We start from the raw sequence: 14124 nt of genomic DNA, 5'->3' as shown, positions 1-14124 counted from the left end.
GTAGGACAGAAGTCTGGTTTCTCATTGCTGTCGTAGGACAGAAGTCTGGTTTTCTCGTTGGCTGGTCTCCAGGGGTCTTTCTCAGCTTCTGGAAGCTTCCCTGGCTCTAGCTACTTGGCCATCTCACCACATGGCCGCTCACTTCTTCCAAAGCGGCCAGAATCTCTGCTTCTTCAAAAAAGAAGTCTTATATAAAATGTAACATCATCTGATCGCCTTGGTAATCTAATCAGGGGGGCTACTATCCCATTATTCTCACAGGTCTTGCCCACACTTTAGGGGAGGGATCCGGCAAGGTGTGTATCCCAAGGGCTGAGAGTCTTGGGGGGCCACCTGAGAATTATGTCTGCCATGAGTGTTTTAGTCTTTCCTTCATGGGCCACATGGGACTTCAAGCGTTCAGTGCTCCCAAGTGACCGTGCCCTAGAGAGCATAGGAGTCTTCTGAATCCCTTGACACCTCCCAGTTTTAGCCAATGGGTGACACTCCTGATGTCTCCCTTCAGGAGAGACACATTCCAGTTGGTTGTGTCAAGGTTCCCAATTCTTTTTTCTGCTCCCACACTCCTGACACTTCCTTCGGTGATCTGGAATCCCCCTCATTGATAGAAATGTGTCAGCATCTTTAGGGGATGCCACGTGTTTTGAGAAAGTCCAGGGTTGGAAGGTGAGGTGCTCCCTTTGAGATAGTTGAGGGTGACCAGGTGAGATGGTATGTTCCTAGCTGGATCAAAGCCCTTAGTCACAGAAAGCAGACCTGAAACAGAAGCTTTAAGGCCCGAATGTCTGGGGGACTGTGGCAGTGATGCCAGGGAGTGGGGAGGAATCCTCCTGAAGGAAATGCTGTAGCTTATCTTCTGGCTGGTGAGCCAGACACACAGTCGGCTAATTGTGGAGATAGAAAAGGAGATAAGTGTGTGACAATGGTACGAACAGAATGCTTCCTATACACATGGGATCATCATTCTGACATGGGATTTGAGATGGTCTGTGGGTAAGATTTAGGAAGGAGACTTCAGGTTGAGAGAACTGTGGGCAGAAAAAAAAAAAACATGGCAGCCAGATGTGTTCCAGGGAATGGCGAGTGGTCTTCTGGGACTGACTGTGGGAGGAATATAGGGCAGAGCCATAAAGAAAGTTAGGGTCAGATACGGAAGACTCTAGGTCTTACCTTTAAGGAGGGAAGCTGAGCCAGCAGGATGTGGGCATTCATTGGATGTGATGGGTGAGGGTAGTGGGTTGAATAGTGTCCCCTCAAAATTCATGTCCACCGGAACTTCGGAATGTGACCTTTTTGGAAAGAGGGTCTTTGCAGCTGTAAGTAATTACGGACCTTGAGATGCGAGATGAAATCACACTAGGTATAGGGTGGGCCTAAATCCAGTAACTGGTATCTTAGAAAAAGAGGACACCCAGGGAAAAGAAGGTGATGTGAAGACACAGGAAAAGCTTAGAGGGATGCACCCACAAACCAAGGAACACCTGGGGCCACCAGAAGCTGGCAGAGGCAGGGAAGGGTTCTCCCTGGGGCCTTTAGAGGGAGCACAACATTGTCAACACCTTGATTTTAGACTTCTGGCCTCCAGAACTGAGGGTGTTAAGCCGCACCGCTCATAGCAATTTGTTACGGCAGCCCTCGGACGCTCGTACGGGGCAGGAGAACATTTGAACTCAGTATGGACCTTTCGGTTTGGATGCCTGTAGGACTCTTGTTGGGGGTGACCGGTGGGCAGCTGGACACGTGAGAAGAGCAGGCGGGGTTAGAGATGTCAGCTTGAACATGGTCACAGAAAAGTGAGGGGCAGCTGAGATCACCAAGGGGGAGAGGGTTCAGAGCAAAAAAATAGGGCAGAAGGCAGAACCCAGGCGACCCCTCCATTGAAGGTGTGGAGGAAGGAAGGGAAGGCAGAGAAGGAACTGCTTTTCAGGAAGGCAGAATTCTTGGCTCATACTGAACAGTGTAGAGAGTTCGTCAGGGTGTGCACAGGGAAGCAATGCTGATTTGAAAATTCCCTGACACTCGGCCATTTTCATACCCTATTGCTCTGGTCGAGAAGAGCGAGAGGTGGAAAAATGCAGACAGCAAGGATGGGCTACTCTTTTTTTTTTTTTTTTTTAAGATTTTATTTATTTATTTGACAGAGAGAGAGTGAGAGAGAGAGCACAAGCAGGGGGAGCGAGCGGGAGAGGGAGAAGCAGGCACCCCGCTGAGCAAGGAGCCCGATGTGGGGCTCGATCCCAGGACCCCGGGATCATGACCTGAGCCCAAGGCAGATGCTTAACCCGCTGAGCCAACTGGGTTACACTGTGGATACAAGGAGAAATGGGATTGATTGTAGATGAAGGAAAGAACATCACTGAGGGAACTTGATACTTGTTTTTTAGGAATATGACACTTTTCATGATATTTTTTTAGGCTGCAGGAAGGAAGCCAGGAGAAGATGCAAATAATCAATGAAACAAGTTTCCAGAGAAGAGACTTACAAATATTTTTTGTTGTGCATCTGCTCCGTGCCAGGCACTGTGCTAGGGTTTACCCGGATGATCTCATGGATCTTCTCAACACTCCTATAGAGTAGAGAAGGGCGGTCCCCATTCTGTTGTGGGGAAACGGAGACTGGGAAAGCCAAAATAATTTGCTCAAGTCCATACCTCTCAGATTTGAGCCCTGGTCTGCTGCCCCCTGTGTCTCAGTTCTTGTTACATTATTTTCCACGGGAATGCAGAAAGCAGCGTCTTTCTCTGATTCACAAAGAATAAGAAGCAGCATAAAGGAATGAGCAGATCTGCAGTGGAGGAGAGGGACGTTCTGGGTGTTTCTATCACATGGTCTTATTAAACCATGAGTCAAAATTATCCACTGCAGGGGAGGAAGAGGGAAGCCCAGGGGGTCTAGAGAAGGGAAGGGATTTAGGATAACCTCAGAAGCCAGCCAGGAAGAAGGAAAAACCTCGCTTAACTGCTAAGGCTCTACTAGGATTAGTGGGTTGGGTTTTTAGGGCAGCTAACCTGTGTGGGGTGAGCAGAACCTGATCTCAAGATGGACTTCTAGCCAGAAAGATTTTAGTGACAGCTCTGAAAATGCTCCAGGCCAGAGGTACTCCTGATTTTAACTTGAGACACCACACCTCCAGGGCTCCGAAAACCAGCCATCGGATATCCCAAGGTGATGATCAGTCCCAAACCCCTGCTATAGGAGAAGACCCTGACCAGCCTAGAGTTGACCTGTCCCATAGGGGTTTCCCCCCCCTCCCCCATTGCCTGGCCAAACCAGGTGCACTCCCAGCCTCTGGCAGGGTTACCATTCTGATATGAAAATAACCTAAGTCCTTGACTCAGAAAATAACAGCATCTGCTAATTTGCATAGGAGTTTTGCATTTCATATTTGGGCTTAATACCCAAATGCTAAAATTCATTTATTTGACCTTAGTTAGGTGGTTTAGGGGTTCAACTGATAAAAACTCCTCGCAGAACGTTCCACTCTGACACACCCAGACCCAGCTCCCCACCCAGGACGACTCTGTTCTCCTGCCATCTGGCACTCTGCACGCACTGCATTGATTCTCCTATGAATTATGGGTTAAAAAGGACCCATCAGTTTGCCGGAAGGCTTGATATTTTTAAAAGGGTCTCGGCAGGTGCATCTCCCCAAGTTCCCATGTCAAGAGCTCCGCCGTGGGGCTCTGAGCTGCTCCGATTTCTCCAGGGTCTCGATTCGTGATGAGCAGCCCCTCCTTGGAACTCCCCGGGACAGCGTGCGTGAGGGCAGCAGCTATGGAGTGAGAGTTTTGAGAGGAGACAGCAAAGAAGGTGTTAATAAATAATCGCAGAGCTTCATTCTCCGGTAAAGACAATTACTGGGATTGATTGTTTCTGTGTTTCCTTAGTCACGGTTCAGCTTGCTTGTTTCACTTGGATTAAGACAGATGAATGCCGAATGCACACAGCCATGTGATGTTGGAATTATCAATGGCACGTCCAAGGCTCCTGCCTTCTTGTACACATGCTGCTAGGGTTCTCAGCTGTGCTGAAAGGGGATCCTGGAATGGGAGGGATGAAGCATATGGGGTGAGGTATTGTGGACTCCTGAATTTTAGGTAATGCACCCTGTTTTCTTCCCATGTGTGGGGTATAGTGAGGTGGTTTTCCAATGAAAGCCTGCATCTACATCCCCTGGAAGGCTTGTTAAACACAGATGCCTGGGAGGGCGCCTGGGTGGCCCAGTCAGTTAAGCATCAACTCTTGATTTCGGCTCAGGTCATGATCTCAGGGTCCTGGAATGGAGCCCCATGTTGGGCTCCGTGCTCAGCAGAGAGTCTGCTTGAGGATTCTCTCTCTCTGCCTCTCCTCCCTCGTTCTCTCTCTCTCTCTCTAATAAATAAATAAATCTTTAAAACACACACACACAGATGCCTGAGCCCCTTCCCTAGAGCTTCTGATTCAGTGCGTACAGGGTTGGGTCCAAGAATTTGCATTTCTAACCTGTTCTAGGATGCTACTGCTGCTGCAGGTTTGGAGACCCCACTTTGAGAACCAGTGGGATAGTGATGAAGAGCGTGGACACTGGGACCAGGCCACCGGCCTTGTAATCCGGACACTTACTGTTTACGAGCTGTGTGATCATGGGCCATTTACTCAACCTCTCTGTGTCTCCGTTTCCTCATCTTTATTTATTTATTTTTTCTTTGTGGAACATCTGTAAAACTTTATTGAGAGAATTTCAACAGTGAAGTACCCCACATAAGAGTAGTTTGCATGTTTCAGCTTGTCCTTGTTTAAATCTGGAGTAGTCCTTCACCTGCTTCTGGCATTTTAATGGGCTCTAAAAAGGGTAGACTTGGCCCCTTGACATCAGGGTCATCTTCAGTTACACCTCCAGCCTTTGCCTGAGGCAGCTCCTGGAGATCAGCTTCCAGGTCCCGTCCTTGAGCCACAGGTCCTCCTTCAAATTCCTTCCCTTGATCAGGTAGAATATCTTGACTCTCAACGTGGTGCCCCCTTTCGTTTCGGTTGCTCATCACTGGGTTGCTGCTCCCCCGCATGCTGGTTAGACGCTGGATCATCTTCTCTTTGTTTGGACGTGGATGTGGATCTGACTCGGCCACTCCTAGTTCACCCAGTTGAATTCAGCTGGCGAGAAAGCTCACGGCAGAGAGAACACGCCGCCTCGACGCATCTCCCGTTTCCTCATCTTTAAAGCAGGGATGATAACGATAGTACCTACTTCGTGGTATGTTTACGAGGAATAAATGAATGAGAACTTGAACGCGCTTGGACAAGTGCTTGGTATATAGAGTACGTGCTCCATGTGCGTTGGATAAATAAATAAAGGAGCCAGACTCAGGATTGTGAGCTTATCAGCTAGTTTCTATGACACCTGCAGCTCCCAGTGGAGTTCCTGTGTCATTTTACCTATTAGTCGTCTGTCCCATCTCTTGTGGCCGGGAAGGTTAATGCCCAGCTCAGTGCCAGCAGGAGGGAGGTGACATCAACATCCGTCAAAATCCTTCTCAAGCTACATTCACCCTTGAAATCTACTTAGTACACAGACTGTGACTCACTGAGACTGGGACAGTAGGGCAGTGTGCTTTTGGGGTTTCTCTCCCCCATGCTGCCAAAAAGAGGGGCTGCCCTTCATATTGAGCTCGGCCGCAACCTCATGCTGATTGCTCTCGTTTGTTCAACGCTTCCCCTGTGCCCAGCACTTACGTGTTTTACACATGATTTCATTTAACCCTCAAAACGTCACCCTGTCATGCTGCCGGGGTTCAGCAGAGTTAAATGACTTGACCCAAGTCACACCATCAAGTGATAAACTCAAAACCAAAACCCAGGTGTGTCTGACGTCAATCATTTGTCATCTTAAAATTCTCCTACTGTATACCACCTCCCTAGCTTTCTATGAATATTTATATCAGGGTTAAGGCTGGGTCCCCAGGTATCCAGCAGTGACAGTTTCTCCTGCAAAGGTAAGCACCCCAGAACGGGAACTGCCTGTTTCACGGCTTGCTTTTCCAAAGCCTGTCGTAGGACTTGCAGAACATACTCCTTTTAGAAACGGACAACATGCCTTCCATTGCTTGGTCATTCACTCTGGCCTGACTTCTGGATGCGAGTGTGTTCGCGTTGCCAAAGGTGGCTTTCTGTCTGAATTTGGATATTGACCTAGTATCGGGAGGAGTGCTCCCAGCATGATGGTCACGTATACCATCCAGAGGCTATACGGCGAATGTGAAGAGGGGAAAAATGGTATGCTAATGAAACTTTACTTTTTTCCCATAGTGTTCCTTTCTGCCGAAATTCTCCATTCATATAGAAACCAAGTATGAGGACAACAAAGGAAGCAACGACCGCGTGAGTAGGGCGCGCCCCCCCCCCCCGCCCCCCATTCCGTACTGTGCCCTCACCCCCTGGGCTCTGAGAGTCACGACTGTGCCTGGGACCTTGGAGAAGCTCTAGCATTTGCTTTCTGGGACCATTTCCCTGGGATTTCTCCCTGGAATTTCTTTGTTGTCTAGCCTTTCTTCCCATCTTTATGTCCTTTCCATGGACCTCTGTGCAGAAATCTCGGTGACCTAGAATGATTGTCATTGGCGTTTGAGGGGGATGGTGGGGACCTTGAGTTCCAGGATTTACTTTCAGATCACTGGATTGAGCGTACATCTTCTCAGTGACTATTAACATTTGCTTAGAAAAATGAGTACAGGGATGCCTGGGTGGCTCAATCGGTTGAGCGTCTGCGTTTGGCTCAAGTCGTGATCCCAGGGTCCTGGGATTGAGCTCCATGTCGGGCTCCCTGCTCGGTGGGGAGTCTGCTTCTCCTTCTGTCCCTCCCCCTCCCTGTGCTCTCTTTCTCTCTCAAATAAATAAAATCTTAAAAAAAAAAAAAAAAATGAATACTACCAAATATATATGTGTGCATACTGTATAGATTTTCTGGACTATGATTGTGTTCACATATATACACTATACACATATATCCCATGTTAAAATCAGTGTACGCCTCCTGCAAATTACTAACCTTATGGGACAAGCCGAGTCTTTGTAGATCAGCCCCATACTTCATTAGTATTGCTGAGAATCCATCTTCTGACCTGGCTTTTCCCCCAGCCTCTTTCTGTTGGGGCAGTGTCATTTTGAGTTGCCTTTCACTTTGGGAGTGGATTTTTTGCCCTGTCAAGAGCCTCACCCTAAGATTGGGCTCTGGGTTCCATTGGGACCCACTGAAGGAAGAGGCTGGATCTAGAAGCTGCAGAGCTTCACCTATTAATTTCTACTTCATTTACATGTTTTGCTTTTGTGGAGAAAGATGAATATTAAGATTGTGTCAAAATGGTCAAGAGAGCGTTTCCTGACAAGGTGACCCCTTCGGGTCAGGTCTTGATCCCAGGGTCCTGGGATCCAGTCCCGCATCGGGCTCCTTGCTCAATGGGGAGCCTGCTTCTCCAACTCTGCCTGCCACACCCCCTGCTTGTGCTCTCTCTCTGATAAATAAATAAATAAAATCTTTAAAAAAAAAAAAAAAGGATGAAAGAAAGAAAGTTCCTGCCTATGGCAGGAACAGATTCTTCTGGAAGCTACAGGTATATTTGTGGGCGAACACAGGTTGTCCTTTTCAAAGTGGAGTATGCCTGGACAGAGCTAGAGTGGTTCCCAAGGGGCATCACTCAAGAGCTCTGTTTCACAGCAGCTTGGTGTGGGAGGACACTCATTCCTTCATGCAGTATTCAGCAAGGGCATATCAAGCACCTTCTCTTTTGAGTATGAGTATGTATGAGTTGCATGCAGGTATGAAAAATGCAGACTCATTTCTCAAACTTCAGGTACTCATAGCTTAGCTGGAGGAAGAACCAACATAATAAAAACATAAGCATGATAATGGGCTTCCCTCCCTTCAGCGCAGAGTTGACACTGCTAAGCCCTCAGAGTTGGAAAGACCTTAAAAAGCGGCGTTCAGTCATGACCTCTCCACGGTAGTCCCCCCCTTCTGTGTCGGGGACACATTCCAAGACCCCCACTGGATGCCTGAAACCACAGATAATACCAAACCGCATATACACCTGTTTCTTCTTATATATCCATACCTATTATAAAGTTTAACTTATAAATTAGGCACAAATAAGGGATTAAGAGCAACAGTGATCAAATAGAACAATTAGAACAATATTTTGTAGTAAAAATTGTATGAATAGGATCTCTCTCACTCTCTCAAAATATCTTACTGTACTTTAGTCACCCTTCTTGTGATGATGTAAGATGATAAAATGCCTACGTGATGAGATGAAGTGTGGTGAATGGTGTAGGCATAGTGTCCTACCATTAGGCTGCTACTGACCCTTTGATGACAGGTCAGAAGGAGGTTCATCTACTTCCAGGCCACGGTTGACCACACGTAACTGAATCCATGGAAAGCAAAATGCGGATAAGGGGATATTACTATATTTGCAGGGACTGACGTGGCTTTTACCTGGTCACTTCATCTTCTTGAACTAAGTTAAGAAACCTGGAGGTTATCAGGGGTCGGCAGACTACTTTTTTTGTAAATCAAGTTTTCCTGGAACACAGTCACACTCATTTGGGTATTATCAAGGCTGCTTTCCTGCTCCAACAGCAGAGTTGTGTACTTGCAACAGAGCTCATATGGCCCATAAAGCCTAAACTATTTACTACCTGAAAAAAGTTTGCTAACCCCTGGTTGGAGAGACTCAAATCAGAACAGCACCCACCAGATCTCAGAATTTGACCCAATCAATAGATGTCACCAGCCGTCCCAGCCGAATGCCTTCTCCAGAATTCCTGAACTTTCCAGGGGAGAGAAGAATCCAACTGGCTGGGGTACTCTCAGGATCCCCAATGGTTAGCATCCCTTAGTGGTTGGTAACCTCAAGGGAAAAGTTTAGGACCATATCCTTGTCAGCAGCCTGAAATAAGACGTGCTTTGGTGGCCAAGTACATCAAAACCTCAACGTCTAAAATAATGTTACATCGTCCTTAAACTTGAACCTTTGTAAAATAATGACTTCTCTGATTGGGAAACTAATACATGGTTATTAAAACTTGGGAAATGCAAAAGAGGCACCCCTCCCCCCCCAAAAAGAAAAGAGAAACCAATAGTTTTTCTATAATTCCAAGATTACTGCTGATAGCACTTCATGTTCATGGGGCAGATCACCATAAATTTATTTTTTAGCCAGTTCTCCCAAAACTGAATCACACAGTGTGCTGTTTTTAACATGTCATGAGGTATCCTTCCCTGTATGATTTTTAAATGGCTGCATTGTATTCCATACTTAAGTGTACTGCTTTAAACAATTGTCGGACACTTGATATTGAAATGGGCTTGACTGTTTTGACTTTTTGATGTAGCTGAGGACCATCAGGGAAAGGCTGATACAGAGCAGACGCACCTGAACTGCGTTAGCCAGCCCAATCTGAAAACATGGCGTGGGGAATGTTTTCGAATGTCTTAGTCTTTATAAACACATTCCCTTGCTTTCTCTTTTTCCCTGTGGTTCTGTCCTCATGAGTAGGTAAAACCTGCCCCATTTGTAGAGGTGTGAAGGGATGTGCAGGTTCATCATGATCCTTATAGGTTGATAGGACCAGCGTGATCTTCTGGTTTATTCTCTCTGCTCAATTCAACTAGTCAAAAAACATGTACATGGTTGTCATTTTATTATCCCGTATCCCTTTGTGGCGGGTGCTAAGTTCTTTTTACTACTCTGGTAGGACCTTAAAATCCCAGGTTAGCCACCTGAAAGTCAGGATCCATGGTTGGCATCAGCATCCTCCATCCACATCCTCTGTCCATGCTCTCTGAGATTTAGTCTAGCCCATAAGAGGAGCGCTGAGCACTTGGGTGCTTGTAGGTGGTCCTTGTCAACACAATTTGCTTCCTCTGGGAGAAATGTGAGCCCTGGCCCCCTGTATTGCCTCCTTCTCCCCAGCTTGCTGACTCTGAGACCACCCGTGAGGCCTGCACCACATCTCTCTGTCATGGCGCCCAATTTGTCCAGGTTCCCATCCCAGCCTCTGCCTGGCTGCACTCCATAGATCCCCAGGTCTTGCTTCGGAGGCCACAGGACCAGACAGACCAGCCCTGGCCTGATCAAACTTCTTGGCCAATTCACCTTCCTCCGATTTCCATATTCAACAGCAGCTGTTGGGTCACCCAGCTGCTTCGAGGTTGGTCCCAGGGAGGCGGAAAAGGAAGACTTCATTGGTTTTCATTCACACTTGTTACTGCTTCAAAATCAGAACATGGCAAATATATATTTATGTAATAATACTTACTTTCATTATTAAAAGATAACTTTGTCCAGGGGTTCAAAACTAGAGCCTCAAGCAGATGTCGTGTGCCGGCATGCTCTTTTTCTGTCCAGGGAGGAGTACGGAATTGTTGGTGGGAGGCAGAGTTGCTAGAAAATGTAGTGCAGTAATGGGTATTTCTCCGGTCTCATTGCTTTGCCAAATTATTTAATAAACTCAGTTTATTTCTTTGCATTTTCTGGGTATATAGTCTTATCATTCAGCTAGCATCCTTCATACCGTTATCTGCACCCTGTTTCCTCCTCTACCTGCCAGACACGTAATGAAATTGATGTCGGACGATAAGAAGCAATAATTAAATTGAAAGACGCTAGTGATAATCATATTGATTAGTGATTGAATAGAGTACCTTTTTTTTTTAAAAGATTTTATTTATTTATTTGAGAGAGAGTGAGTGAGAGAGACAGCACATGAGAGGGTCAGAGGGAGAAGCAGACTCCCTGCTGAGCAGGGAGCCCAATGCGGGACTCGATCCCGGGACTCCAGGATCATGACCTGAGCCGAAGGCAGTCGCTTAACCAACTGAGCCACCCAGGTGCCCTGAATAGAGTACATTTTGTTATCCCATTATCCATCACCATACAAGTAATTTTTTTACGTGACCCCATATTTAGTTAAAAAAAAAAAAAAATAGCAGTGGGATGACTGGCTATAAATATCTTCTCCTTGTTAAAATAAAACTCATATTTATGATTGTGAAAACCTGTAAGTTGTGATTACATTAACCAGGACACAGTGGGAAAGTTGTCTTAAATTGAAGCCCATTTATTTTATGCGCATAATAATGAGAATTATTTAGGTTTTAATTAGTGCTGGGGAGGACGGCACCATGCCAAGGTAGGGTTCTGTTGTTTGTCTGAGGCCATAAATCTAGATCTGGGAGAGAAAGTGCTTTACACACGTGTGGCAGCCGCTGCCGGGTTACTGTGGCTCCGTGGGGTTAATGGGGAGCAGACTCGCCTTTATTTCCTCTTCCAAACAAAGGCAGCACCATTTAATGCAGTGGCTCTCAACCTTGGCTGCACATTGGACTTACCTGAGAAATTTTAACAACAGCTCCTGGCTGAGTTCCATCCCTCTGGGATTCTGATTTAATTGGTCCTGGGTGCAGACTGGTCTCAACCAGCCAGCACACAGGAAGGATAGAACACTATGCCTCTAGGAATGCCAAATTCTGCAACTGCGAGTGTCTGCAGTTTTAGAAAGTCCATCCTCTAGTTAATGGAGGGGAGATGCAAACCCCCCCCCCCCAATTTGGGGATCTAGACCAATGATTCTCAATGGAGGCTACATATTAAAGTCACCTGGGAAGCTTTAGCACTCCCTGATGCCACTGTCCCATCTCCCGGGGTTCTGATTTCATTGGTGGGGGGTGGGGGTCCAAGCATTGGGATTTATAAAGCTCTCCCAGGTGAATCTTGGGGGGGGTCAAGGCGGAGAAGTACAGGTTTTAAAAGGAAATATTAAGTGCTATTTAAAACCAACTGTGGGGGCGCCTGGGTGGCTCAGTCGTTAAGCATCTGCCTTCGGCTCAGGTCATGATCCCAGGGTGCTGGGATCGAGCCCCGCATCGGGCTCCCTACTCTGCGGGAAGCCTGCTTCTCCCTCTCCCATTCCCCCCGCTGTGTTCCCTCTCTCGCTGTGTCTCTCTCTGTCAAATAAATAAATAAAATCTTTAAAAAAATAAAAAATAAATAAAACCAACTGTGAAGACAGGAAATCAGGTACTCCCAATTTCTTCACTGCTTCATATCCCTGGAAACAGAATAGTTTACAAAAATCATGTTTATATAACAACCAGCACCACCCCCCCCCCCCCCCCCACACACACACAATAAGAGGGCCTTAGGGCACCATATTTATTCTTGTTTGGCCATTATTCCTCAGCAACAAAACTCCTCTGAGCAGATGGGAAGAATGCCCAGCTTAGTTCCTGGAAGTGTGAGTCTGGTCCTTCACAGAGCTCTCCTTGGAGGCTCCCTAAAAGTGGTACGTGGATCTATTTAGTTTCTAGTTGTAATCAAAGAACACAAAGTTGTTCTTTGTGAAACAGAAAGATCAGTATTGAGGTCTCAGCTGCGCCGTGACCTTAGGCAATGGTTTCTTTATCAAGAAAATAGAGTAAATAATGCTTGCATCACAGCGTGGAGGATTCAGACAGGTTCATTTACCTGGAAACACTTCATAAACTGTAAAGTGCCATGAAAATACTAGGTGCTTCTTCTGTCACGGTCATACCCGGGAATTAACTGTATTGATGATCTCCTAACGAGACTCTGCTTTTGTCTGAATTGCCAATAAGCCGTTTCTTGTTCAACAAATGTTGAGTGCTAATGGGCCAAGCATTATAAGAAGCGGTGAGGATGCAGCAATAAGGCAGACAAAGCCTCTACTACTCCTGGAGTGGGGAAAGCGGATAATAAGCAAGTAAACAATTCCAGCTGTAGTCAATGCAAAGCAGGCAAGAAATAGGGTGGAGGGGGTACTCGGTTTGAAGCCAAGTGGTCAGGAAATGCCTCTCAGAAGAGGTGATAGGTCCAGGTGAGATGTGAGCATGGAAGAAGCCTACCATCTGCAGGGTTGTCCAGGACAGGAGATTGTTAGGGGCTGAGTTGTGTCCTCCCAGAATCCCTATGTTGAAGTACCTCAGAATATCACTGTGTTTGGAGATCAGGCTTTGAGGAGGTGATTAAGTTAAATGAGGCCATTGGGATGGGCCCTAATCCAACCTGTTGGCCTTAAAGAAGAGAAAACTTGGACACACAAAACTCGGGGCGCATGAGCCCAGAGGAAAGACCATATGAGAAGACTGCATGAGAAACACAGCAAAAAGATGGCCACCTGCAGTCTGAAGGGAGATGTCTCAAAGAAACTAAACCTGCCAACCCTTTGATGGTGGACTTTGAGCCTCCAGAACTGTGAGAAAATAGGATTAGGTTGTTTAAGCCACTCAATCTCTGGTATTTTGTTATGGCCGCCCTAGCAAGCTAATGTAGGGACAATAAAGGCCAAGGCCTCAGACTCTGACATGGCCTGGCACATTCCAGAAAACCAGTGGCCAGAGCATTAGCTGGTAGGAAATGAGTTTTGTGGGTTTTTTTTTTTTTTCTTTTAAGTATCAGGGGCGCCTGGTTGGCTCAGTAGGAAGACCTTGTGACTCTTGATCTCAGGGTCGTGAGTTCGAGCCCTACACTGGGATTACTTAAATAAACAAACGTTAAGAAAAAAAGTATTGGAAGCCAGATGATGTAAGACCTATGAGCCCATGGCAAAGAGTTTGGATTTTAGTACAGTGGGAAGTTATGCAAGGATTTTAAACAAAGACAAAACACGATATTTATGGGGTTTTGAAATAAACTTTTTGGTTTGGAATAATCTTAAATTTACACTAAATTTGCAAAGATAGTACAGAGAGTTCGCATGTACCTTTTATCCAGCTTCCCCTAGCGTTGACATCCCCTAACGATGACCCTGTTACATTTCTCAAAACTGCGGACCTGGTTCAGATTTCACCAGATTTTCCCACTAAAGTCCTTTTTCTGTTCTAGAATCCAGTTTAAGAGACCACGTTACTTTACGTCATTTATGTTTTTAAATGTTTGCTCTAGCCGTTCTGTGGAGAATGGGGGGTAAGAGAGCAAGATGGGAAGCAGGGAGTCTAGTTGGCAAATGATCGCAATCATCCAGACCAAAGGTAATGGTGGCTCGGGCTGGAGAGATGACAGTGGATAAAGAGAGCAAGGATAGATGTATTTTTGGAGACAGACTGATTTTCTGTTGGACTTGACGCACTAG

At 46.3% G+C, this 14124-nt stretch overlaps 1 protein-coding gene across 3 annotated transcripts in view; it reads left to right on the top strand.

Annotated features, from left to right (window-relative positions):
• The window catches only part of PITPNC1 (phosphatidylinositol transfer protein cytoplasmic 1), a 242912-nt gene that overhangs the window by 151773 nt on the left and 77015 nt on the right, over positions 1-14124 (top strand). For all 3 annotated transcript variants that reach the window (XM_032429620.1, XM_032429621.1, XM_032429618.1), the window contains exon 5: positions 6283-6354. In XM_032429620.1, coding sequence (XP_032285511.1) covers positions 6283-6354 — 72 coding nt within the window. The remainder of the gene's footprint in view (positions 1-6282; positions 6355-14124) is intronic.

The sequence above is a fragment of the Phoca vitulina genome, unplaced genomic scaffold, assembly GCF_004348235.1.
Source record: "Phoca vitulina isolate PV1807 unplaced genomic scaffold, GSC_HSeal_1.0 scaffold41, whole genome shotgun sequence".
Lineage (NCBI taxonomy): Eukaryota > Metazoa > Chordata > Mammalia > Carnivora > Phocidae > Phoca > Phoca vitulina.
Note: the sequence above shows the minus strand (reverse complement) of the source record. Positions and strands in the feature narration are given on the sequence as shown.